Source organism: Macaca thibetana, chromosome 4, assembly GCF_024542745.1.
Source record: "Macaca thibetana thibetana isolate TM-01 chromosome 4, ASM2454274v1, whole genome shotgun sequence".
Taxonomy (NCBI): domain Eukaryota; kingdom Metazoa; phylum Chordata; class Mammalia; order Primates; family Cercopithecidae; genus Macaca; species Macaca thibetana.
The window spans coordinates 84548761-84576684 of NC_065581.1; the positions used below are offsets into that span (position 1 = coordinate 84548761).

A 27924-nucleotide genomic window follows, 5' to 3' on the forward strand; every position below is an offset into this window, starting at 1 on the left:
CGAATTTCACACACCTGTCACTTAGGACGCGGCCGGGAAGGCCTCCCTTCGATCCGCGTTCTCCCCATTTTGGGGTGTAGCTCAGATTCCTGAAACCAGTTTTAGCGCGTGGCCGACCGGGAGGCCGGCGAGGCGCTCTAGGCCGAGCGGCTTCGTCTCTATGACCACAAGGGGCGGTCCCTGGTGTCCTGCGCTGTGGCGCGGAAGGGGCGGGCGTCAGTTCCGCGCTGGGCTATCGGGGAACCATGGCTGCCCCGAGAGGTGAGGACTGGGGCTGCTGGGAGTGGGGAGTCTGAGGGGGGCGGCGGCGGTCTAGCATCTGCGCTGGTCTGCGCCTGTCGGGCAGCGGACCACCCTGGTTGCCCACGGCCTCTGCGGCCGGGCTGAGGCGTCAGGAATTTGCGTGGAGCTGCTCCCGGCCGTCCGGGCAGCCGGCCTCCCCCTGCGGCTGCAGTCTCCGCGGCTGACTCCGCGTTTGGCAGGTCGGCAGTCGGAGACCGCGCTGACCTCCACTAGCTGGGAGTGGGTGGGAACCGAATTCTGACAGGCCTGGGTTGCGGCGGACCCGGAGAGGGGCCAGGGCGTGGGTCCGGGGCTGGACCGCATCACCCAGCGAGACAGGACAGTTCTTGGCCCTGGCCCCGCGACTTCGGTGTCTTCTGCGCCTCCTGCCTTGCGGATGCTCAGAGACTTAAAGGCAGACTCCGGGCGCAGACCCCACGCGGCGGCTGGGCCATGCAACAACCAGTAAAGACATCATTGGGACGTCAAAACAGCACTGAAATCGTAATGAAAGGAAGATAACAATCGTTAACAGTTCCCACCTGTGTGCTGTATGTAATTATAGAGAATGCTGTATGCAGTTAGAAGGAACACTCTGATATTTGTGGTGGAAGGTGAGAGCCACCTCCTCCCAAGGGATGGCACATTCGGGTGAAGGCGTATTTGTTTACTAATTGGCATTTAAGGAGGGCGAGTCTAATTGACTCCGCACCACTTTTGCTGAGCAGTGTAAGTTGGGACCAGAGGTGGATTTTTTGACTGTGGTGCATTAACTAGGAGAAGTTGGACAACACTCGGATTCTTGCTCCACCCTTCCTCCATAGAACACTTGGCTTCACCCTTGAATAAATATTGAACGAATACCTAAGGAATATCTTCTTACGTGGGTGTCAAGTTATTTTCCCTGTTGCGAGGTCCATGTTTATCATCAGGCCCTGCCCAGGGGCATTGTCTTTAGTTGCATATGCTTCTCTTATGTCTTCTTTCTGTTTCATTTCAAAGAAGTCCAATCTTAAAAGCCTTTTGTGTAGCAACACAGGAAATAAAGGAAAAAGAAATAGAATTGTTTTGATAACTAAAATGGAATGGGGATAGCAAAATTGATCCGAACGAAAACTTATAAATAACAGAAGTCAAATCATTACTTGAAATAGCTGCAACAATGTAAAGGTTTAGGCTTATTGCCAATACATATTTGTTGAGGCTTGATTGTAATCCTAACAAAATTACAGTTTCTATAGCTTCCGAATATCCACAAAAGATTATCTGGGACTTCCTGAATTTCTAAGTTCTTAGGTATTACAAGTAATGTCCCCATAAACTATAGTAAAACGTAACTGAAAAAAATTTTAAACTGTAAGTTTCTTTTGAGGGACATTTCCACACAAATACTGTGTAGGAGTAAACAGAACTTCGTGAGAAGCAGAGAACAATGCAGGGTTAAGATGTGGCTGCCAGTTGAGTTGTCGGCTAGGTTTATAGTTACTGGCATTGGGTGTGGTTTGAATGATTTGCCCAATTTGAAGTGATTACATATGGACTTTTGATATTACCCTAAAATAACTGAAATTGCTAATAACTGAAATTTGATACTGGAGAATTTGTGAATGGAGTGAACAAGAAATAGTTTAGTCTGATGTTAAACTGCCAGAGAAAATCGTACTTAAAAACATTTAGTATTTAAAAGTTGAAATACATTTAAAACTGGTATTCCATATCAAAGCCCAATCTGTTTTGCACATTCCTAAACTTATTTGATTACTCTTCCACTTAGATCAGTAGTTTCAAGAGTATAATATATATTCCTATGTAATCACTATGCAAAAAGCTATTTTTTCAAGTTAGTGACAATATTATAAGTCAAAATATGTTTGTAGGCCATCACTATTTGGTTTAGTGTTTAAATATTCACTATGTTGTTTTTGGAATCAGGAACCTATGCAATACCTAAAATAAAGTACTTTTTAGTTTATTAGCCCTAATCTCTGTTATTTGTGAAAATGTTGATAATCTAGGACATGAGTTGGCAAACTTTTCCTGTAAAGGGCTGGATAGTCTCTTCATAACTACTCAGATCTGCTGTTGTAGGGGAAAAAAAGTAGTCCGGATAACTTAGAAACAAATGAGCATGGCTATGTTCTAATAAAACTATTTATGGACACTAAAATTTGAATTTCATGCAATTTTCATGTATCACAAGATGTTACTACATTTTTAATCAAGTATTTAAAAATGTAAAACCATTGTGAGTTCACAGGCCTCATGTAAACTAGTGACATATATAGTTTGTTCACCCCTTATCTAGAAGATGGGGAGTGCCTTCTCTTCTGCTGATTAAAGGTTATTGCTGTTTATTTTTGCAGTCATATTTTTTCCCTTGTGTAGGAAAGTTTTAGAACGAAGGAATTATTATAGTGATCTCCTTCACTTCCTTTTTTATAAACACTGATTTTTGGCTCCTCAGATCTTTTGGAAAGAAAGTTTAAGCAGTTAAAAAATATTTCTTCTGTTTTACTTTTTATTTAAAACCTGATACGATTTTTAAAAATTGCCGACAAATCAGAAAAGATTCTTTAATTCACTCGGGAAAATATTTATATTGAAGAACCTGTTTCCTTGGAAGTTCCAACCATACCGTATCTAAAGATAATCTATTTGAAACTCCTGTTTTATTTTCCTAGGAAAACAGTCTTTGAATTGTGATTAGGCTCCCAAAACAGTGAACAAAATTGTACTTAGCATATAATGTAGTTAAAGTAGCAGGCTGGAGTCACCCGGTGTCCTTCTGGTTCTTAACCTGGGGTTGTCAAAGTATGGCTGTGGAAAGCCTAAAATATTTGTTTCTGGCCCTTTACAGAAAAATTTGCTGATCCCTGTTTAACCTTGAGCCTAAAGATTTGAATGGAGCTTAAGGGGACTATTGGATAATAGGTGGGAGTTGGGTAAGGAAAGTAGAAATAGTTTGATCCTTGGGTGATGGCAGGTTCTGAGCAGGTCTGGGAATAAGGAAGTATGAGGGAGAGTTGGTACCCAGTGCTTCTGGTTTTACCAAAGGTCCTGGACAGGCTTTGGTGCCTGACAGATGGCTGCTGCTCAGATATACTTGCAGGTAATTCTTGAGTGTTTGTATGTTTCCTGCATTTCTAGTTTTATAGAGCTGTGTTCTTAATATTCTTTTCCTGTGTTTTGAATTATTGTTTTGTATAATGCAGTGAAATGAGTGGCTCGATGTAAGTTCTTATTGTGATAAAGTTTTATATTAAGCCCCACTCATTTCTCAATTATTTTCTTTCTGCTGCCTTTAAATCTAGAATATACATTGCTGCAGTTGGATTCATGCTTTGTATCCACAAGTTTGTAATCATAAAAATATTTAAAATATGTGCTGGGGCCAGGCGTGGTGGCTAATGCCTGTAATCCCAGCACTTTAGGAGGCCGAGGTGGGAGGATCACCTGAGGTCAGGAGTTCAAGACCAGCCTGGCCAACATGGTAAAACCTCATCCCTACTAAAAATACAAAAATTAGCCGGGTGTACTGGCAGATGCCTGTAATTCCAGCTGCTCAGGAGGCTAAGGCAGGAGAATCGCTTGAATCCAGGAGGTGGAGTTTGCAGTGAGTCGAGATCACGCCAAGATCGTGCCACTGCACTCCAGCCTGGGTGACAGAGTGAGACCCTGTCCTAAAATATATGTCCGGCGTGGTGGCTCACACCTGTAATTCCAGCACTTCAGGAGGCCGAGGCGGGTGGATCACCTGAGGTCAGGAGTTAAAGACCAGCCTGGCCAACATGGTGAAACCCCATCTCTACTAAAAATGCAAAAAATTACCTGGCCGTGGTAGTCCACGCCTGTAGTCCCGGGAGGCTGAGGCACGAGAATCGCTTGAACCTGGACAGCAAGGTTGCAGTGACCTGAGATTGCGCCACTGTACTCCAGCCTGGGGGACAGAGTGAGATCCTGTCTCCAGAAAAAACCCACCACCACCACCTATATATATATATAATGTAATTTATAACATCCTGAACTAGAATCAGTATGCTACATAGTCTTGCAATTGGGGCATTCCCCAGGAACAAAACTTACGCCTAATTGGCTGATGTTTAAAGTCAGCTATGGTGTGTGTGTGTGTGTGTGTGTGTGTGTGTGTGTGTGTGCGCGCGCGCGCGCACGCACACTCATGTAATTGGCAAGCACTTTGAAAAAATTTTTAAACATGAGTTTCAGAAAATATTTTGTGCTTGGAATTGGAAAGTATTTTTGGGCTATAACTAGTTTATTAACTTATATATACATATATTGTCTACTAAGTAATGTCTTTGTTGCACGTGTTTTCCAGACAATGTCACTTTATTATTCAAGTTATACTGCTTGGCAGTGATGACCGTGATGGCTGCAGCCTATACCATAGCTTTAAGATACACAAGGACATCAGACAAAGAACTCTACTTTTCAACCACAGCCGTGTGTATCACAGAAGTTATAAAGTTATTGCTAAGTGTGGGAATTTTAGCTAAGTGAGTATAAATACTTATAGTGTGTTAAATTATTTTTCTACCTGGTGAGGGTATTTGTTAGAAAATTCAAGCTACATCTTTATATGTTTAATTGCTCTGGGCCAGTGTTTCTCAACTAGGGGTGATTTTGCCCCCCAGAAGATTTTTTAGTTGTCACGACTTGAGAGATGCTACTGGCATCTAGTGGGTGGAGACCAAGGATGCTGCTAAACATCCTGCAATCCCCATGACAGCCTCACAACAAAGAATTACCCAGCCCCAAATGTCAGTACTGCTGAGGTTGAAGAACGCTGCAGTAGAGTAGGAGTTGGCAAACTATATCCCATGGGCCAAATCCAGCTTGCTCCCTGGTTTTGGTGTAATGGAGACTGACCGGCTTGCAAAGCCTAAAATATTTACTGTTTGACCCTTATAGGAAAACATTACTGACTTGTGTTTTGGATGAATATAATAAAAATAATATTTCTTGAGTGTTTCCTGTGTTAAGTGCTAGGCACTGTGCTATGTGTTTTTCGTGTTTTCTCATTTACTCCTTACACATTTTCAAGGTAAGTACTTTACCCGTTTTATTAACACAGCATCTGAGGTTCCTTAAGATTACACTGGTAATATGTGGCAGCACTGGGCTTTGAATCAGAAACATCACGCAAGAATTGCTTAGCTAAGGATGTGGTATAAGAGAGAGTTAAGAATTAGGGGCATTGGAGGAGATAGACCTAATTTTAATCCTAGACCAAGATTGTGGCTGCATACACACTTGTAACCTCTTTAAGCTTCAGTTTCTTCATATTTTTAATTTGAGAAAATAGTATGGGGTGGTGAAAATTAAATAAAATCTAATAGGCAAATTATTTGAGGAAAGATTTATGAGACAGGGACCTATTTGAGTCATTGGGGCAGTTAAGAAGTCATACAGGTTTCAAGATGTGTGTTGGTGAGTGAAGGGAAGCAGGGAGGAATAGTGTTGTCTGTAGGCTTTTATGTAGAAACAGACACATTACATTTAAATATTGAAATGTTACAAGACATTGTGATTGCTTCAGCTTCAGCAATATGTGATGAGACAGTTGATAATGCAGCTACAAGCATGGCTATCATTTTGGGAAAGATATCCAGTGAAAGTGTTGAAAATTGGTTCTAGATCTTGAAAAGGCTTATACTAATCCACTTGAAGTAGTTGGAATATGAAAAAGATGTGTTATAAAGTTTCAGTGCCGCAAAAGAAATAGCACTTGAATACAAAATTTTCTTTTTTTCTTCTCAGCAAGGCAGTTTGCTTCTATAGAAGGGTGCACCCTCACAGATGGAGCCATCGTGAGCGCACACCTGGACAAGGGAGGAAAAGGGGGTCTTATTCCTGATGCATGTGACCCCTGCTACTGTGTCATTCCCTATTGGCTAGGGTTACACTGCACAGGCTAAACTAATTCCAATTGGCTAATTTAAAGAGAGTGACAGGGTGAGTAGTTTGGTGGGGAAAATGGTTATGGCAGAGCAGGAAATGGGAATGAGTCATAGTAGAAAATGAGCAGGTAAACGGAATGAGTCAGGGTGGAGCAGGTAATCGGAATGAGTCAGGGTGGAGCAGGTAATCGGAATGAGCCAGGGTGGAGCAGGTAATCGGAATGAGTCAGGGTGGAGCAGGTAATTGGAATGAGTCAGGGTGGAGAGGGTAATCGGAAAAGGTTGCTTTACCGGGAAGTTATTTCAAAAGTAGAAGGCAAAGAATCGAACATACTAACATATTGATTCTTTGAAGAGAAATTTAGAACTCATATCGTAACAATCCCCTCCTCTTGCATTTTCTTTACAGCTCTTTCTCTTCAAACTTCTTTAACATGTCTTGGCTTAGTTCTGCTTGATTTTCCAAAAGAAGAAGCTTCTCTCGATAAGGTGGAGGACAGTTAAGGGAGGTTTTAGTAAGTGCCATTTCTGTGAGCCTCTGCACCAACCCACAGATGCATGGTATGACACAGCACCCGACAAGAATAAGTACACCCGTTACGGCTGCGAGGGAAGTAAGAATTGAGGTCGTTATTCCTTTCCATTTACCGAACCACTTTTTTAGCCATCTTGTAAAGGGGTCATTTACCCCTGAGTTGCTGGCTGACTCACTGGACAGAGCAGTCAGACCTTGCAATGCCTTTGTTATACATCCATTAAGGGTGGTGGTGTTTGGGATGAAGTACAACATTGAGTTTTAATCATGATGCAAACTCCTCCTCTTTCTGCTAATATCATGTCTAAGGCTATCCTATTTTCCCAAGCCATCTGGCAGTTAGCCCCTAATTGCTCAGCTGTTCCTTTAACAGCATCTCTAGTTTAGTTAATAAATCACTGTTGGTTGTAATAGATGTAGTTTATTCAATCTGTTTTTATTAATTGTCACCCACCAAAATATTGACTCAAATCCTGCAGCTATTTGATTTCGGGCTTTAAATTGATCTGGTATTCCCCATGGGACTCCAATTGCGTCTAAATAGACATGAGAGTTGAACGACCCATAAGGAGCTTCTGTCGCTTTACAATGTCATATTTTCTTCCTCTGGTTGATGAAATGCCAGAATAAAAGGGATAGCCAGTTGAACTAGAGCATAAGTACTGCTCTAATTATTTGGCAGAGTGTCCAGTTAAGGTCCTCCAAAATACCACCATACATCCGCTCAGGGATAAATAAGGGCAGATTGATGGGTCAGCTCTTGGAAGTGCCAGACTTCACTGCATCCTGTTAAGTCTCCAAGAAATGCCAAATTTTTCCCCTTGTCATTGGAGACACAAGGTAAAATTGGTTTTAGAAGATGGAGGCTGGATAGCACTTGGGGGCTGACCTGCAGGGTGTTGGACTTAAGGAAATAGCAGAGAGAGAGCACAATTTGTTATTCCAGGCAGTGGAATCTTGAAAAAGAGCTACCATGCACTCCATGTCCGCTTGAATTGAGGACCAGTTTCTGCATTGCTGAGAGCTCGGGTTATTCCTCACACTGGGTGGGTCCTGATTTCTCACCCCTGAGGCTGCCACAAGGTCTCTGGTTCTCACGAGAGAGAACCAGAGACCGCCCCTGGAGAGGAATGTAATCCCAGATGAGCCCCCAAATTGTTATAAAGTTTTGGTGCCGCAAAAGAAATAGCACTTGAATATAAAATTTTCTTCTTTTCTTCTCAGCAAGGCAGTTTGCTTCTATAGAAGGGTGCACCCTCACAGATGGAGCAATGGTGAGCACACACCTGGACAAGGGAGGAGGGGGTCTTATTCCTGACACACGTGGCCCCTGCTGCTGTGTCATTCCCCTATTGGCTAGGGTTAGACTGCACAGGCTAAACTAATTCCAACTGGCTAATTTAAAGAGAGTGACGGGGTAAGTGGTTTGGCGGGAAAAATGATTATGGCAGAGCAGGAAATCTGAATGAGTCAGGGTGGAGCAGGTAATCGGAATGAGTCAGGGTGGAACAGGTAATGGGAATGAGTCAGTGTGGAGAGGGTAATCAGAAAAGGTTGCTTTATGAAGAAGTTAAGTTTAAAAGTAGAAGGCAAAGAATTGAACATACTGACATATTGATTCTTTGAAGAGAAATTTAGAACTCATATCTAACAGATGAATAAAATACATGGCCAGACTATGGGCCATTAAGAGTGATATGAAGAGTTAAGAGGAGCAGCAAATGAAAGGGCCTAGAGCTTTATAATGGTCTTTTAGATTTAGTGTTTGCAAAAAAGTAAAATATTTTCCAGGTACTCTCAGTGTTGTCATTTCTTTGTATACACATTAAAATCGATAATTCAAAAAGAGTAAGTAGATGAAAGGCAAACAGGATGTTACGTAGTCTGTTAAAACACAGGTTGGATGTAAGTGCTGTGATGGAGAGGCTTCTAAATTCGAGAAAATAATTGTTACACAAAAATGTGATAATTTGTTATATACACAGGAAACCGAAGTTGATTCATGTTTGAATTTATATTTGCTTGAAAATTCTTTCCCATAAAATGTTAAAATAATTGTGTAGAGCTAAAAAAATGAAATTAGACTTTTTTCTTTGCTTTCAAGTTAGAGAAGACTTTATCATCTCACAGAAAGGATGACAATTTCAGGATATTATGGGAGGCTGTGGAAGAATTAGAAATAACTAAAGGTTTAGAACTTGAACTTTCTCTTCAGAGGAGAAAAATTAAGAACTTAGATCTTGGCCAGGTGTGGTGGCTCACACCTGTAATCCCAGCAGTTTGGAGGCCAAGGTGGGAGGATTTCTTGAGCCCAGGAGTTGGAGACCAGCCTGTCAACATGGTGAGACTCCATCTCTACAAAAATATAAAAAAATTAGTTGGGTGTAGTGGTGTGTGGCTGTAGTCACAGCTACCTGGGAGGCTGAGGTAAGAGGATTGCTTGAGCTTGCAAGGACCTGCGGTGAGCCATGATTGTACCACTGTACTCTAGCCTGGGCAACAGAGCAAAACTCTGTCTCAGAACAAGAAAAAAAAAATTAGAAGAACTTAGATCTTGATGATTAAAATAGCGTATTTCCCCCATATTTCCAGAAAAATACTGCACAGTTAATGTAAAACTTAGTAACATTTGCTCAATGTTGATTTGAGTTTTCTGGAGAATGAATACAGGGAAAGGAAAAGAAATTACTATTTAAATGGAAAAAAACCCATTAAACTTCATTTAAAACTATGATTAAATGAAGTAAAAGCTTCTTCCTTTTTGCCCATTCTTTACACTGTGATAAAGTATAGTAACTTTATAGGGTTGATACAAATATATACTAGAACTTCAATTTTATTGGAACTGTGCAAAGCTTAACCTCATTATAGAGCAGTCCATTTGATGGTTTGTTTATTTAGTATGGTCTCTGGTGCTGTTTGCTCAGTAATATTCTTTGCTTAGTGAATAGTCTTGGCTAATTGTTAAAGTAAGTACATATATTATACGGGAGTGGGAGGCAGGGGCAGAAACTTAGCAAAGTAGCACCTGAAACCGTGTTTTGGTTATAATTATGGTTCACTTATATAATAACATATCACTGCCATATTCAAATCTGTGTTTCATTCCTTCCAAACATTGGAAGCAAATAGTCATTCTAAGTCGTTTCAAGGTATTGTTAATAAGATATAATGGGATAGTTTCATGCATTTATTTATTTAGAAAATACCTATCAAACCTCAATTATAGGAGCTGGGCGCGGTGGCTCAAGCCTGTAATCCCAGCACTTTGGGAGGCCGAGACGGGCGGATCACGAGGTCAGGAGATCGAGACCATCCTGGCTGACACGGTGAAACCCCGTCTCTACTAAAAAATACAAAAAAAAAACTAGCCGGGCGAGGTGGCGGGCACCTGTAGTCCCAGCTACTCGGGAGGCTGAGGCAGGAGAATGGCGTGAACCCGGGAGGCGGAGCTTGCAGTGAGCTGAGATCTGGCCGAAGTGCTGGGATTACAAGCGTGAGCCGCTGTGCCCGGCCAAGTATTTGAATTTTATGTTATCAATTTCTAAGCTATAATTTGGTTGAAAGATAATACAACATTTAAAAATACTTTTTCATAAAATTAATTACTGCTGCAATTCACGGGAAAATTGTTATAATGCTTTACTAAACCCTATCACAGCTGTCAACAGTTTAGATTTAAATCTGTCATTGTTAGTATAAAGAAAAGGAAGTGAAAACACTTTCATATTGCCTTAGAACAAAGGAACAAAGTCAACTTTTTTTTTTTTTTTTTTTTTTTTTTGAGACAGGGTATCACTCTGTCACCCAGGCTGGAGTGCAGTAGCATGATCTTGACTTCCTGCAACCATTGCTTCCTGGGCTCAAGCAATCCTTCTGCCTCAGCCTCCCCAGTAGCTGGGACTATAGGTGCGCACCACCACACCCAGCTAATTTTGTAGAGATGGCGTTTCGCCATGTTGTCCAGGCTGGGCTTAAATTCCTGGACTCAAGCAATCCGCCTGCCATGGCCTCCCAGCATGCTGGGATTATAGGTGTGAGCCACTGCACCAGCTCAAACAACTTTTTATTGTTTGCTGTTCACCGTAGTTTATAAAGACTATCCCTAGCAGGATATGTAAATGTTAATGTACATATACTTCGGGTGTGTTTAGTAACAAACCAAGTATATCTTAACTTTGAACTACATATCCATATTAAGACCAGAGAAAATCTTTTACTGTTTCATAGTATTGTCTAGAGAAATTAATGTAACTGTCAAATACGTATGTTATAGATTATCCAGCTCTGTTTATTTCTCCTGGTTTACATTTTCAGTACCCTTTTGGAGCCATGCTATAATGGGTTCAGGGTGTTGGGGAGGAAGTAAAAATCATGTCCCCATATGAAGTGTATTTTTGTCCTCAAGTTGACTTCATTGTTGGTTTTTTAATGTAGCCCCTCAAAGTCTTTTAAGTGAGGTAATTATACTTTGTAGATAAGAAATTTATAAACAAAATTTAACTTTCTTAAGCTCATGAGTAACTTCTGCTGTGTTCCATTTTGCACAGTGCGTCGGTAACCTAGCCAAGGATTTTATGCCTCCTAGTAGTTCTTGTTAGATCAGTAGCTGGAAGAATGAGGCCTATTTTTGACCAAACATAGGTCAGAGATCATTGGTTTCAGCCGGTTGATAGGAAATTTAGGGGGAGAGGCAGCAGCAGAATCTCTGCAGTCAGCATGGAGCTTCAGAATTTCTTCAGGTAACCAAAGGTTGCAGAGTCTATTACAATGATAAAAATAAAAAGAATTGTTCAAATAGAAAACTTAACAAGGAAGACTATATCTAAAAAGAAATTTAATATATGCTTTTGATTATATATGCTCTTTCTCCTAGCTAGCAATGTCATTTATATAATTAATAAATTTGTTTTTAACAGAGGTGCTCATTAAGGTGCTTGTGATTTGATTTCTAAGAAAATAAGTTCTGGGCCAGGCGCGGTGGCTCACGTCTATAATCCAGCACTTTGGGAGGCTGAGGTGGGTGGATCACTTGGTCAGGAGTTCAAGACCAGCCTGGCCAACATGATGAAAAACCCCATCTCTACTAAAAATACAAAAAATTAGTCCGGCATGGTGGTGTGCACCTGTACTCCCAGTTACTCGGGAGGCTGAGGCCGGAGAATTGCTTGAACCCAGGAGGTGGAGGTTGCAGTGAGCCAAGATCACACCACTGCACTCTAGCCTGGGTGACACAGCGAGACTCCATCTCAAAAAAACAAAAAACAAAAAAATCCCAAAAACAGAAAATGTAAGTTCAGGAAAATAGAAGAAAAAGTAACCTTTTTACAGTATATTACAGTATATTTATGAGTGATCATTTGTTTCTGTCTCATAGTAAAACAAAAAGACAGATGATTACTAGTGTTTCCTAGCAGATACAATGCTCTTGTTACTTTTATATAATTTCAGTGAGTAAAGCTAAATATAAGATTAAGAGCTGTATTCTTAATAAATACATTACCTTAAGCAGGATTTAACCTGATTAATACTGAAATTATTTACCCTCTTCTTTAAAACTTTCTGTGTGGTAAGATTCCCACATATTCTTTCCAATACCTCCTAAATCTCCTTTGTCTACTTTCTGATACTTTTCTGTTATTCTTTTACTCGTTCGTTTAGCATCCTCTGCTTTTTTTTTTTTTTTTTTGGTAACTTATTTCAAAATATCTTATGTAACATTGCTATAATCTTTTGGTACTACAGTGATAATTGTACTTTCCAGCACTTAACATTCTGGTATACCTTGGTTTCTTTAATGTCTACATTAGAGAAGGAACCAGAAAAATATACCTTGGCCATCCTGGCAGTGAAAAAATAGCTCCTAAACATCCAACAAAAAGGATATGGCCAAAAGAGACAGATGTGAAGGTTAATCCTGACACACTGTACTTTACTTTTTGCTCCACTGAAGGAAAGGAGTACTCAGATTGGCTGCTAACTTGTTTCCTAAGCCCTTCTTTTTATGTGAAAGCCGAAAAGGGAGAAGAGATAAGAAAGAAAAGTGAGGGGGAGAAAAAGGACCACAGCAGCCTTTATTGGTGCAGGTATGGTGATTATTTGGAATAGCAGTTGGATCCTTAAGTAGCCCATATTCTGACAGGACAAAGAGACCGACCCTGTTCTTTGGAGAGCTAAAACACTATTTGTTACCAGTGTAGGCTTCTAATGTCTTCTTTTTTGCTTTTTTTTTTTTAAAGAGATGGTATCTTACTCTTTCACCCAGGCTGGAATGCAGTGGTGGCATCATAGTTCACTGTAGCTTCAAACTCCTGGGTTCAAGTGATGCTCCCACCTCAGCCTCCAGTGTAGCTGGGATGATAGGCCACCACTCCTGGCAATTTTATTTATTTATTTATTTAATTATTTAATTATTTATTTATTTATTTATTTATGAGAAGGGGTTTTCCTCTGTTACTTGGGCTGGTCTCCAACTCCTGGCCTCAAGTGATCCTCTTGCCTCAGCCTCCTGAATAGCTGGGATACAAGTGTGAGCCACCACCCCCACCAAGGCTATAATATCTTTAACAGGTGGAGGTAAAGTGGCATTGCCCATAGCTGGGGATTAGGGAAAGGATAAATAGCCATTATATTGTAGCTTTTGAAGGTTTAGTGTGAAGAATCTTACACCAGGAGATAAATGAGTGTGGGAGGAGGTGGAGTGTGAAGTGTGGGCACAAGCAATCACCTCTCAGCAGTTCCTTTTGGGTATCACCTTAAAGACACATCATCAGCGTATGAGTCAGCATTTTAGAAGGGCACTAAAACTTGCACTTCACACGGTCTGTAAAATTTATATCTATGCTATCATACTAGAGATAATTATAATGTTCAGTTATCTTCTCTGACATATCACCTTATTAAGGTGGTTATTTTACATTTTAATCTCTAATTTTTCATCAATTTTATAATTGAGGAGAAAACATGTTGAAAATTATTCTTTATACTCTTATTTAAGATGTTGGCCAGGTGTGGTGGCTCATGCCTGTAATTCCAGCACTTTGGGAGGCCGAGGTGGGAGGATCACTTAAGGTCAGGAGTTTGAGACCAGCCTGGCCAACATGGCGAAACCCTGTCTCTACCAAAAATACAAAAATTAGCCAGGCATAGTGGCCTGTGCATGTAGTCCCAGCTACTCGGGAGGCTGAGGCAGGAGAATCCATGAACTTGGGAGATGGAGGTTGCAGTGAGCCGAGATCACACCATTGCACTCCAGGCTGGGTGACAGAGACAGACTGTGTCTCAAAAAAAAAACAAAGCAAAACAACAAAGATGTAAGGAAAGTATATGGGGCATCTTAGAATTGCATTAAGCAGTTTTAAAAAAAGCCAAACATTAAAGAGCCAATCTTCAGACTCCTGGAAAACTCTCCTACATAGATTTTTTGGTGGATAATCTGTGGTATTTTTGGTATTCTTTTGCTTTTCGAATAGAGTTCGTAGTCTACCACCAGGCTGTGTGCATTGCTTTTCAGCATATAGATTTAACACTGTGGTGTGGGTGTTGGATTTGGTAACACAAAAAGATCTGTAACTAAGAAGGATGTCTTTTGTTTCCGTGGCTTAGGTCAAAGTTCCTGTCTTATTAATTAAGCATTTTCTTGGAGTTAAATGTTCTACAGCAAATAAATAGGCACAGGTTAGTCAATTTAATATAATGAACTTTTGCTTTCTCTCAGAACTTAGGTAATTATATTTGCAGCATTTAAAAATGAAAAAATTCAGCTCACAACTGTTGATTCTAATATTCTAACAAAAAATACAGAATCTCCTTGTGATTATCAAACTCTGAGTTGGAATAGAGCTCTTTCCCAGCAAAGTATTATGGTTTTCTTAAGGATATCGTGAGCTGCAGTTAGGACCATTATTATAAAGCACTTTTTTGGGGTATTGATGCTTATTATAAAACATTGTTTTATTTTTATTTTCAAGAAATCAATGAGCTGATTTATAATACAGGAAATATAGGCCAGATTAGCCATGTCCTCCTGAAATAGTAATAGCAAAAATAATAGTTAAGAGCATGCATAATCAATATGCAGTCAAATAGTAAACTTTATGTACATTAGAGATACAGTTTACTTTTGTTGGAGTTAGTAAATTTTTCAGATCTGCTACAGAATTATACAGACATTAAGTATGATGACAATATTCTTACATAAGGATTTATTATGTACTATATTTCATAAGTACTAAATAAATTTATAAATAATACTGACCTGACTCACTCTATTCCTGACCCACTTAACGAACTACCAAAGCCTCTTTATTTGCAATTAAATCTATTGTAATTTAAAAAAAAACAACAAAACTTTAAAAATAGGCCAGGTGCAGTGGCTCACGCCTGTAATCCCAGCACTTTGGAAGGCTGAAGTGGGCAGATCACTTGAGGTTTGGAGTTTGAAACCCTGTCCCTACTAAAAATACAAAAAATTGAGCTTGGCATGGTGGTGGATGCCTGTAATCCCAGGTACTCAGGAGGCTGAGGCAGGAGAATCACTTGAACCCGGGAGGCGGGGGTTGCAGTGAGCTGAGATAGCGCCACTGCACTCCAGCCTGGGCGACAGAGTGAGACTCTGTCTCAAAAATAAATAAGTAAAAATAAAAATGGATATGCAGACTGATCAGTTAAGAAGAAATCAGGGTGAACTTGATGAAATACAGTTAAAGTAGCAGGGGATGAATTTTTTTTATAGGTAATATCAGCAATTTTGTTTTCCTAATCTCATTATTTAATATACTCAAAATCTCTCAGAGCTTTGACCAGAGATTGATAGTGGTAAATCTAGTTGTTGTCATATTTTCCCAAACAGAACTATAATTTTTTAAAGAGGATACATTATTGGTATGTTTCTTTTAATCTAAAACTAGTTAGAAATTATTAGTTTGCTAAATTACAGCAAACATAGTATGCCTGTCCTGTGTTTGAAGAAGTCTTATTAAAAGAATGCTCTTTAATTTTCTTCCTCACCATCCTCTCATCTCCCCCTTTTGTTTTCAAAGAGAAACTGGTAGTCTGGGTAGATTCAAAGCATCTTTAAGAGAAAATGTCTTGGGGAGCCCCAAGGAACTGTTGAAGTTAAGTGTGCCATCGTTAGTGTATGCTGTTCAGAACAACATGGCTTTCCTAGCTCTTAGCAATCTGGATGCAGCAGTGTACCAGGTAAGTGGAGTTCATGATAATGAAAAGCACAGAATCTTTGATGGTAAAAAGAGTTTTTATTAACTATCATATTATCAATTTTTTTTTTTTTTTTTGAGATGGAGTCTCGCTCTGTTCCCCAGGCTGGAGTGCAGTGACGTGATCTCAGCTCACTGCAATCTCTGCTGCCCAGGTTCAAGTGATTCTCCTGCCTCAGCCTCCTGAGTAGCTGGGATTACAGACATGTGCCACCACACCCAGTTAATTTTTTGTGTTTTTAGTAGAGATGAGGTTTTACTATGTTGGCCAGGATGGTCTCGACCTCCTGACCTTGTGATCCACCACCCACCTCGGCCTCCAAAAGTGCTGGGATTACAGGTGTAAGCCACCATGCCCAGCCATTATTAAATATTTTTTATTGATAATTTTATCAATGATATCAGAAATAAGATATTTGTATCAGAGACTAACATTAACTGAATTTATTAATTCATTCTTTTTTTTTAGGTGACCTACCAGTTAAAGATTCCGTGTACTGCTTTATGCACTGTTTTAATGTTAAACCGGACACTCAGCAAATTACAGTGGGTTTCAGTTTTTATGCTGTGTGCTGGAGTCACGCTTGTACAGTGGAAACCAGCCCAAGCTACAAAAGTTGTGGTAAGAAACAAAATGCACACCATAACTTCCCATAAATAGAAAACTTCCTTAAGTCTTACACTGTTCAGTTACATTGATGCATGCAGCATGACTACATTTCTTTGATTTAAAGTAACTTTTGCCTTATAGATAGGCCTTTTTTCTTTAGCATATTATTAGGGATAATAATACTTATTGGTTGTTTCTCAGAGGAGAATATGCGTTAAAAATGTTAGACATGGAAGCTACCTTAGAAATAATGTATTCCACCCCCTCCATTTTATGGATGACAGTCCAAAGAGGTGAAGGAACTTGTCCTAAATTAGTTAATAGCTAACTTGTGACCACAACTGTGCCAGTTTCCATACTGTATACGTTTAGAACTTCTAGACCTCTTTCAAACATCTCAGAAACACTGGGCAAGGTTTTTCTGCATCTAGTTTTCATCTTCTCCCTCAACTCTCAGTCTCTGGCACATCTCCCTACTGTCAGTGATAGGGATGACAAGGGGAGGAGTGTTCTTACTGATAGTTGATAATTATCTCTAGTTTTTAAGAGTTAATGTGAAGGTACATAACTGATTTTTAAACAGTTGATGTTAAGATACATACACGATTTTTTTTCTTATATTGTATGCCTCAATCAGTTATTTCCCCAAAGAGAAACAGGAAATGGGATGCCAGTTAATAGTTTTGTAAAGGTCAGGCATTTCCTACAGTTGAATATTTACTGTGTTTAACTTTTAGCAAACGGACTATGGTTCTCTTAGGAATGGAAGGCGGCTGGGATGTACAGTGCTTGTGAACAGTATCATATCCCCACCCTCCAGGTCTCCTCCTTCCCCAATTAAAACCCTACTGTTTCTTTCTATAATATGGTTTCTAGACAGAGACTTCCTGATCCCTGCCTTCTGCCCCTACGCTTTTCCTTATATTTCCCTCCTAGATGCATTCATGTATCATTATTCCTCAATATATCCTAAAACTTCTCTGTCTCCCGATGTTGTCTAAGTAGTATGAGGCACAACTTGGTAATTACCCCTTTGTTCTGAATACTGGAGACTTGTTATACAGTCATGCGTCACTTAACAAAGAACATAAGTTCAGCGTTCTGAGAGATGCATCAGTAGGTGATTTCATTGTTATGCAAACATCATGGAGTATACTTACACAAATCTAGATGGTATAGACTACTTGCTACACATCTAGGCTGTACAGTATAGCCTGTTGTTCCTAGGCTACACACTTCTGCAGCATGTTACTGTGCTGAATACTGTAGCCAGTCGTAACACAGTGGTAAGTGTACCTAAACATAGAAAAGGTACAAATACAGTTTTATCTTACAGGACCAGTTTTATATGTGGTTCATCATGGACTGAAATGTCATTATGTGGTACATGACTGTTAATTTCTAGGGGGCAGGCAAAGTATCTATTTTACAATTGGTCATAAACCACTATATGTAAATGTGTCACCCAAATAGTTTGTCTCAAATGTATCTTGTATCCATCTCACCCCACTGTTTCCTCAATCTGTCTGCACTGCCATACACTCCTCTAATACTGGTTAGGTGGGTTCCAAGTGTCAGGACTGGAATAGACTCTCGTTGACACTAGAACTCAAACTCTGGCTCATTCTAAACCAGAATGCAGGTTGTGCTTGTATTTATTAAGCTTATCTTGTTAGCCTTGGGTCATTGCTCAGCCCCTTGGGTTCTTTCCAGTTCTTATCCATTATTAGCTTCTCCTTTGGGTATTATGCTTTCCAGAGTCAAAAAAGATATGCCTTCTAGGTCTTTAATGAAAACTTTAGATAGAACAGGACCAGAGCTCTGTGGCTGTACCTTTAGAATTGTCTCTAGCTTGATCTTTTTCTTGCTTACTGAACATTTATCATCTCTCATAGTTTTTATGGGTCAGGAATTTGAGGGTGCCTTAGCTTGCTGGTTCTGGCTTCAGGTTGCAGTCAAGATATTGGCTAGGGCTGCAGTCAGCTGAAGGCTTGACTACGGCTGGAGGATCTTTTTCTAACGTGGCTTATTTATATGCCTGGCAAGTTGGTATTGGTTGATGGTCTAGCTTGATTTTGTTCAATTAACTAGCATTTTTCTGTATGAGCATTCATGCGCTTATGGATTGTATCTTTATCCTTACTACATTTCTGTGTTGTCTATAAAAATATGCGGCTGGGCACAGAGGCTCACGCCTGTAATCTCAGCACTTTGGGAGGCTGAGGTGCGCAGATCATGAAGTCAGGAGTTCGAGACCAGCCTGGCCAACATGGTGAAACCCGCCTGGCCAACATGGTGAAACCCCGTCTCTACTGAAAATACAAAAAACTAGCTGGGCATGGTGGCGGGCGCCTGTAATCCTAGCTACTCAGGAGGCTAAGGCAGGAGAATTGCTTGAACCTGGGAGGCAGAGGTTGCACTGAGCCGAGATTGCACCACTGCACACCAGTTTGAGTGACAGTGCGAGACTGTCTCAAAAAAAAAAAAAAAAACCAACAATAATAATATGCGATCTGTCAGATTTCTTGCCAAACATTATCCCTATGGAATTCCCCTCATCACTTAACATTAGGAGTCATTTCAGTAAGGAAATCTGGTATGTTTCACACTTAGTGAAGTCACACTACTTTCCACTGATGACCGTTAAACTTTTTAAGTACAAGTCATCTCTAAATCTGTTCTAACATTTTGCTGGTAATCAGTGTAACAATAATAGCCGTAATCATTTATATGGCACTAAATACTAGCATTATCTAAATGCTTTATATATACTAACTCACCTACTTTTCTTGATAGTCTTTTAAATTTATTTAGCTAGGTAGTCTAGGTGGGGAGAATTGCTTGAGCCCAGGAGTTCAAGATCAGCCTGGGTAACATAGTGAGACCATGTCTCCACAAAAAAATTTAAAACTTAGCTAGATGTAGTGATGCATGCCTGTAGTCCCAGCTACTTAGGAAGCTAAGGTGGGAAGATCACTTGAGCTGAGGAGGTTGAGGCTGCAGTGAACCATGATTGTACCACAAGATCCTGTCTCAAAAAAAGCTTTCTTTAATGCCTTACAGTGTTTTTGCAAGCCTCAACTTATTCTGAGTTTTCAATTTCTTGATACTATTCTTAAATTCCTGGTTAGAGTCCTCTTGGTTATCTATACCTCAGTTTTGTTCTTGTAAAATCAGAATTCAGTGAAGATGCCCTTATTTAAACATGTTGATTTCCTTAGATATTCTTTTTTTTAATCTTCACCAGAACCTCCTTCTTCAGTAACTCTTAATCTCTCTTGAATCATCTTCTCACGAGCCATGGAATTCTAACTCAAAGTTTTACATTTTTGAATTTTGATTTATTCAGGACTGGAGCACATGTCTCTTAACTGTGCTGTGTTTGGCTCATGCTCAGATCACATGGTTGCTTTCTTCCAAAGTTTCCATCACATCTACTTCATCACCCAGTAGTTTCTTGTCAGAATCAAGTCCAGATAAGCCGTTTCCATCACTATTTTTCCTAACTGTAGAGAGATTAAACTGGCAGGAAAGTCAGTCAAGAATTGGTGGGATAGGTGATATCTCACAGTATGATTTTATTCTATCTATGTCAGTCCTGAAATTTGTATTAGGAAGGTATCCTTTTTAATAATGTGTAGTCTATAGCAGTGGTTCTCAAACTTTCGTGTACATCAGTATCAACTGGAAGGTTGGTTAAAACAGATTGCTGGGCCCATTCCCATAGTTTATGGTTCAGTAGGTCTGGGGTAGAGCCTGACAGTTTTTATTTCTAACAAACCCCCAGGTGGTACCACTGCTGCTGATCCAGGGTCCATACTTTGAGAACCACTGGTCTACAGTATCTTCTGTTTCTCCTTTTATCTTCATGCAAACATTTTAGACCAAGCTTGCTCTCTCAGGTACCATAAAGTGGTACTTTTCTTATATCAGGCTTATTTATTTTGAACAAGGTATATACTTGTCATATTGCAGTCATGAATCTCAACCCGCTAATTTCAGTGATACTATTGAGATAGTATTTATCTTTCAGGGAAGACTGATGAAAGCTCCTGACAGTTTAGAACAAACAGAAAATAAAGTGAAACAGAGGGTTAGGACTCATATACTTGGATCTGTTAGCACTAGTCTCACACTATTTTGGTTATATATACTTGTCAATTTTGCCTATGTAAGAAATTAAGAACCAGAGCTGTGTATTATAATCTTCTTTATTCATTTAGTATGTATCTTAGTCCATTTTCTGCTGCTATAACAGAATACACAGAGTGGGTAATTCATAAAGAACAGAAGTTTATTTGGCCCATGGTTCTGGAGGCTGGGAAGTCCAGAACACAGTGCTGGCATCTGGCGAGGGTCATTCTATGGCAGAAGGCAGAAGCGATCCCATGTGACAGAGGGAAGTGGGCTGAACTCATCCTTTTTATCAGAAACCTGCTCCCTCGATAACTAACTCATTCCCTCAGTAATGGCATCAATCCCTTCTTGAGGACAGAGCCTTCATGACCTAATTATCTCTTAAATGCCCACCTCCTAATACTGTTACAATGGCAATTAAATCTCAACACGCATTTTGAAGTGGACATTCAACCATAGCTATGTGTATAGACAATGTATCTGGTACACAGAAGGTATACTAAAAATTCAATAAATTGCGGAGTCTTAAGAGGCAGCACTTTATCCTGTAGGTGATGAGGAATAAATAAGTTAAATTGTTACCATTTTCAGGATTGATGCTATAAGCTTTTAAGTTAGAGTGATAGTAGAAATTAAAATTAAGTAGCATGCTGACTTCGCCAGTTCATGCTAGAGTGCTTCAAAAGTTCATGCTAGAGTGCTTATTGATATTAGGAAACAGTGGGCACACAATATATTAAGCATATACTATGGCTGTGATTTGAGGAACACATTTTTCACTTAAGCCAAGTACCCTGGTTAATTTCTGGAATGGTCTTTTTGTTTCGTTGTCTTATTCTGTAGAATAGCTGTGTCTGATGTGGAATATACTTTTAGTAAGACTGTAACACAGGTTTTTGTATTTATTTGTTTGGACTCTTTGATGAACTCTTGTTTATTCGTCACTAAAAATAACTTTAAAAATTAATATTGCAGGTGGAACAAAATCCATTATTAGGGTTTGGTGCTATAGCTATTGCTGTATTGTGCTCAGGATTTGCAGGTAAATCATGAAAGCATCGTTTTATTCTTTTGTCATATTTTTTGAAAACATCAAACTTTAGACACCAGTCTAGTTTTTCTTGCTTTCTCAGTTTTATTCCCGTTAAACTTTATCTTCGTGCTTATATTTAGTTTTATGTCAGCTGTTTTTTCAGTAAATGTACAGCATTGTTCAACTAAGTTCAGACTCAATCCCTATTCATACTTGCAGTTAACTACTTTTGTTATCCTTGACCATCTCAGTCTGGCCCAAAACCCAAAAGTAAATGAAAAAAGATCTCTGAAAATGGAGAACATTAGCCTTCAGAAAGCCCTTTCCTTTTTTCTGGAACTGCCACTATCCTCAAGTCAGATCCTGCTGCTTTAGGTTGTTAATGTTGCCACCTAAGTATCTTTTTTCCCCTGTAACCTCAAGTTCTTTCTCTGCTTTAACAGGTTAGGAGCTATGGAGTAGGATGATGAGGTGGGTCAAGAGTACCTTAGAAAGCATAATACATAAAACTAACAACCAAACAGGGAGGAAAGACAACACAAAATCACTAACATCAAAAATCCATGGAAGTCTGGAGTTGTACGTGTAGGGACAAGCACTCCTGCAATGCATCAAGATAAGAAAGTATGAATATTAAGTGTAACATAAAAAAAGTTTTAGAAATAGTTCCAGCAGAGATGATAGTTTTTAATATATTCTGCTTAAAGCTTTTAGTGGAATTTATTAGTTATAGCTATACATCTTTATTATGTATCTGTATTTGTACCTATTTCAAGTCAGGACTCTATTTTTGATTAGGAAAGCAGGCTGAATACAGAAGTAAAATACTGCTTGTAAATAAGATGTTGTATAGGAGGGGAAAATATAGATTCAGGAATATACTTAATGATAGCATTGTGTTCTAGAAACCAACAAATTGGGAACAAAAATTGAGTTACCTAAAAAATATACTATTTGATTTTTTGCAGTATCTTGAATAGTTAAATGATTATGTTCAACATTTTATTAACTCACTCTCTTAATACACAATTGAGGAAACAGGGTGGTTTAATATCTCTCTGTGTTTGGGGTAACTGGGCACTGGATAAATGTTTTTCCCAGAAGGTAAAATCAAAGGTGAAAATAAGAATAGCTATTTTATGTTCCCATTCTAACACAGACTCATCAAAAATAATCTTGGTTTTCGTTAGACTTTTTAGTTGATAAATACTTCATTGGCAATTCCTAAGTCTGTAACATGACGTTTATAACTAAAATATTTAATGGCTTTGTAAAATATGCATTCATTTTAAGTATAAATCCAGAGAGACAGGGGACTTTTGTGGGGGAGGGGTATCATGTACTCCTTTGAAGTATCTGAAAAAAATGTATGGACCTTCAGCTCCAGAAAAATGCACATATACACAAAATTTATTATCCAGTTGGGGAGTTCATGATCCTTCTGACCTTGTGTATGAACTTGGCTTGTGGAACCCTGCTTTAAAGGAAAATGGCTTCACACAGCAAATTCTACTTACATTTTGGTTGTTACTCTGAAAAGATTCCTAGTGGTGATTATAGATTATATTGCAGAATTAGTAGTATTCATTAGTAGGCAGATATTACAGGGGTGTGATTATAATTCACTCTTAATAGTGTAGTTTTTCAGCTGACCAAAGCAAATAATTTACTGGCGTTAAGTAGTACAGAGAGCTTTTGTGGTCTATCTTACTGCTATAATAAAGGCAGAAACTGTCTTAACAGCCTTCTGTTAAATGTAGCTTATAAACTTTCCACTGTTATTATTCTATATACTCTGTAAAAACATAAATTTATAATGTACAGTATGCCATGTGTCACAACCTACATAATAAGTGCACATTTAAGTAAAGTATGTTTTGTTCCCCAAATCATATACTTTATATATCTCTAGGATATTGTTCTAAAGGAAAGACATTTTAATTTATAGTAATCTTTAATATTTGCATGTCTAATTTTCTTCTTTCAGGAGTATATTTTGAAAAAGTTTTAAAGAGTTCAGATACTTCTCTTTGGGTGAGAAACATTCAAATGTATCTATCAGGGATTATTGTGACATTAGTTGGCGTCTACTTGTCAGATGGAGCTGAAATTAAAGAAAAAGGATTTTTCTATGGTTACACATATTATGTCTGGTTTGTCATCTGTAAGTATCCAGGAATTAAAGGTTCTTAGTAGATCCTTTATTTTTTTTTTAAGTTAGATGTCCATTTTAAGCTGTTATAACATTTTGAAATTAATCCTTTGATACTGTAAATACCAGTTTGAATGTATTTTCATTTTATTGACTTAGTTTTGATTGTGAAGGCAAAATTGCTTTGGGATAGCAATGCCCCAAAATATCTAACGTATTAGCAAAAAATGTGTAAAATTTAGTATACCACATAGCCCTCTGGGCATTGTTTTGGAAAAACAGTATTATATAGGAACTACTACTCAATTTTAGTACAAACTCTCAGATGACTCCTAAGGAAAACAGTATTTTCCTTTTCCTAGGTAAATTAGTATGGCATCTCTGGGGATGAAAATTGCCTCACCATTATGTAATGTTTCATTTATTTGAGTGATAAGATTTTCTTTCTTTCTGTATACAAGTTCTTGCAAGTGTTGGTGGCCTCTACACTTCTGTTGTGGTTAAGTACACAGACAACATCATGAAAGGCTTTTCTGCAGCAGCGGCCATTGTCCTTTCCACCATTGCTTCAGTAATGCTGTTTGGATTACAGATAAGTATGTCTTAGTTTGTGTTGAGTTTTTAACATGGAAGAGCCTCTCATTTCCTTGATTCATGTATTCCTTTATTTAAAAGTGGCAGTTGGCCATACTGTTTACAGAAATTCCTAGTTTTGTTACTACAGTTTATTCTACCCGTACCGCTCGCTGTTCATAGTTGTATGGGATGTGGCTAAGCAGTACTTTGGTTGTTTAAGTGGTCTTAGAGCTTAAGACGAGGGGTACTGGTTCTATGTGAAAGTGAAGGGAATTTTTTTGCAGTCAAGGCCTCCCTGTATTTTTTAGGTATTATATAGGACAACTTGAGTGACTGAATGTGAGAAGGTACTCAAGGAAATACATATAAAGACTTTAGGAAATTATTTGCAGCAGTCAGTTTAAACTATATTGGCTCATTATTTAGAAGAATGTAGAAAACATCTTTTATTCCTCCCTCAGCTTGTACTTTCCAACTGGTTTGGATTCGGGTATGAGATGGTTTTGAAAACAAAATCCAAATCTAGATTTTGTCTTTTATATCTTTGTTTCATTCAATATGTAATTAATATAAAACTCATTAATATAGCTGGCATTCCAGTACCACTGCTTTGCTAGTCCTAATATAACACACCCAGCATTAATTTGGTTTCTAAATTATTTAAGCAATGATACTGACTTAACATTTCAGGGTGCTTTTATAGTGTAATAATTTTCTTTACTGATCAGTTACTATAACAAACCAATATATGAAGAATAGCTATTAAATATATCAAGTAAAAGAGACCTGGCTTATATTTACATTTCATTTTTAAGTTGGCTCCTGTCTATAATGGAAATAGGGAAAAGCCAATGTTGTAGAAATTTTAGAAAACCATGTATAGTGTGTGGCAAATCTTGCCCGTACCATTTCTTAACTGTGCAACCTTGGGGAAGTTCTGTACCCTAGGTGACACTTTTTTCATCTGTAAAATGGGAATAATATCACCTATTGCCTAGGGTTGTTTTCAGGTGAAGTGCTTTAGAGTTGTGCCTGGCACTACTTACTAGCCACTTACCATTTCAGTCATCAGGTACTTATAGGGTTTCCCTTAGATATTTTTCTACCTGATTTGGGTAAACTGTTAGTTGTAATTCTGATCTATCTTTATGTTGAACAAAATCCTTATAGCATTGCTCATAAGAAGTACATAGGAACAGTATAAAATGCTTTTGTTTAATGTTCTTACTGATGGTCAACTAGCATGTCTTAGCAATCTTTCAGTTAACTGTTTAGATGTAAGTTTTTATCCTACCTTCCCCTTTTTTGAAGGCACAGCTGGTTTTTTTTCAGTTAGGAGTGAACTAAAATAAAGCTTGATGTCATAGAAATATATTTATTTGTCAAGTTAGGACAAGTTATATTTTGGTTTCTTGTATCCTGATTTTTAAGATTAAGATGAAAAAAGGGGCCGGGCATGGTGGCTCATGTCTGTAATCTCAGCACTTTGGGAGGTCAAGGCAGGCGATCACCTGAGGTCGGGAGTTCGATACCAGCCTGTCAACATGGAGAAACCCTGTCTCTACCAAAAATACAAAATTGGCTAGGCATGGTGGAGCATGCTCCTCCCAGCTACTCGGGAGGCTGAGACAGGAGAATCGTTTGGACCCGGGAGGCAGAGGTTGCAGTGAGCCGAGATTGTGCCATTGCACTTCAGCCTGGGCAACAAGAGCGAAACTCCGTCTCAAAAAAAAAAAAAAAAAAAATGTAAAAAGGGTTAAGACTAGTAGTAAATTATCGCCTCATCTCCTATTAAGAAATTATGTTTTGATTTGTTTGAATGGTCACCTAACTGAATTTTGTTCAACTATCTTTTACTCTAAACTTTCACAGGTTGCTGGTATCATGGAAAAGCCAATTCTACCACATTTTCTTTTGTACTTTTATATATATTTATACTTACAATGTTAAAAAATTATATATTTTATAGGGAAATTAGTATGTTCTTTGTCAGAGTGGTGTCAGGCATACTCATGTTCTAAAAAGTCTAACAGTGATCAACACTGCCTTGATTTTACCCGCCCTGCCTCCCCACTCCTGTTTTTTTTTTTTTTTTTTTTTTTTTTTGCTGTAATAGAAGACCTTTCTAAACCTTGCCATCATATAAATATGATCTGATAGCATAAACCCACAATTAAGAGTTTTCAAAATTTTAAACTGATCATTAGGCAGTTTTAAAGACACACATACAGATAAAGCTGTTTTGTTTTGTTTTTTCTTTTCAGCACTCACCTTTGCCCTGGGTACTCTTCTTGTATGTGTTTCCATATATCTCTATGGATTACCCAGACAAGACACTACATCCATCCAACAAGGAGAAACAGCTTCAAAGGAGAGAGTTATTGGTGTGTGATTTTAGCCTCATGTGAGACTCCTGTTAAGACTAAACCATTTGCATTAAACTAGAGCCTTAAGTCAATCCCAGAAGGTAGCATAAACAAATAAAAAATTAACTATATGGCATAAGAATTAAGATCAGTGCTGTATGTGGAAACAACAATGAACAAAGCTATCTGAGTGAACTGCTAATACAGAAACTTAATGTGGACCTGTTTGGGGTCAAACTATTGTTTTAGAATGAAGGAATTTTATTATTGTGTATATATATATAATTTGTACATAAGAAGTATGGAGATGATACGGTGTTAAAAAAAAATCATGGTGAGGCTACAATACTCAAGTAACAAGGTTTGGGACAATGTCTAAGGGTTAAAGTGCCAAAGCCATTTCTGTACTAACTGTTCTCTTGTTCAGGTACCAGGGGAGAAGGATGACCCCTCCTTATTCTCCAATTCATGTACAGTATTTTGTCCTAGCAGCAGTAAAGACTTAGTTCTTTACTTACAAGAGGCAGAAACAAGACAGACTAGTTCATAAACAAACTGAATGTGTAACTTCTCAAAATGAATCTATTTCATAACTCAGATGATTTCTTGGTGGTGACTGAGTACCCCTTTAGTGCTATATTTGTGCCATTCATTATCTGGTTCATATTTCTTTGCTGTTAGATGATACACTTTTCTTCAAAAAAATTTCTAATGTCACTTTTGTACTTTTTTAAATAAAGTATGTTTAACTGTTGGACTCTCAATAATTTGTGAAATTTCAGTGTTTTCTGTAATGTTAATGGGGAAATTCAGCAATAAACTTTATTTATATGAATTCTGAATTCTGTTTAATCACTTTTTTGTATTATACATATGACCATTAAAATAATGCACTTTTATTTTCTATATGTAGAATTGTATCAGTTAGGGTTCTCTGGCTGCAAATCAACTCTGGGCAAGCCTTAAGCAAAAAAGAATTTTTAAGAAGGTCCACAAACAGGGCTACAGGTGTCTAGGTTCTAAGAATTAATGAAAAATCTTTTTAGCTTTTGTAAAGATTTGGCTCTACCCATTACTGTTCCTGTATGGTTTCACTC

The 27924-nt window shown here is 38.5% G+C and overlaps 2 protein-coding genes across 3 annotated transcripts in view; one reads left to right on the forward strand and one right to left on the reverse strand.

Annotated features, from left to right (window-relative positions):
• Positions 1–27658, forward strand: SLC35A1 (solute carrier family 35 member A1). Its single transcript, XM_050788065.1, has 8 exons — positions 1–261; positions 4619–4796; positions 15777–15936; positions 16423–16575; positions 21676–21742; positions 23721–23897; positions 24347–24481; positions 26726–27658. The coding sequence occupies exons 1-8, from the start codon at positions 246–248 to the stop codon at positions 26851–26853; spliced, it is 1014 nt and encodes a 337-aa protein (XP_050644022.1). The 5' UTR covers positions 1–245; the 3' UTR covers positions 26854–27658.
• RARS2 (arginyl-tRNA synthetase 2, mitochondrial) overlaps positions 10148–27924 on the reverse strand; it is a 91018-nt gene continuing 73241 nt past the window's right edge. For both annotated transcript variants that reach the window (XM_050788062.1, XM_050788064.1), the window contains one exon: positions 10148–11497. In XM_050788062.1, coding sequence (XP_050644019.1) covers positions 11474–11497 — 24 coding nt within the window. In that variant the 3' untranslated portion in view covers positions 10148–11473. The remainder of the gene's footprint in view (positions 11498–27924) is intronic.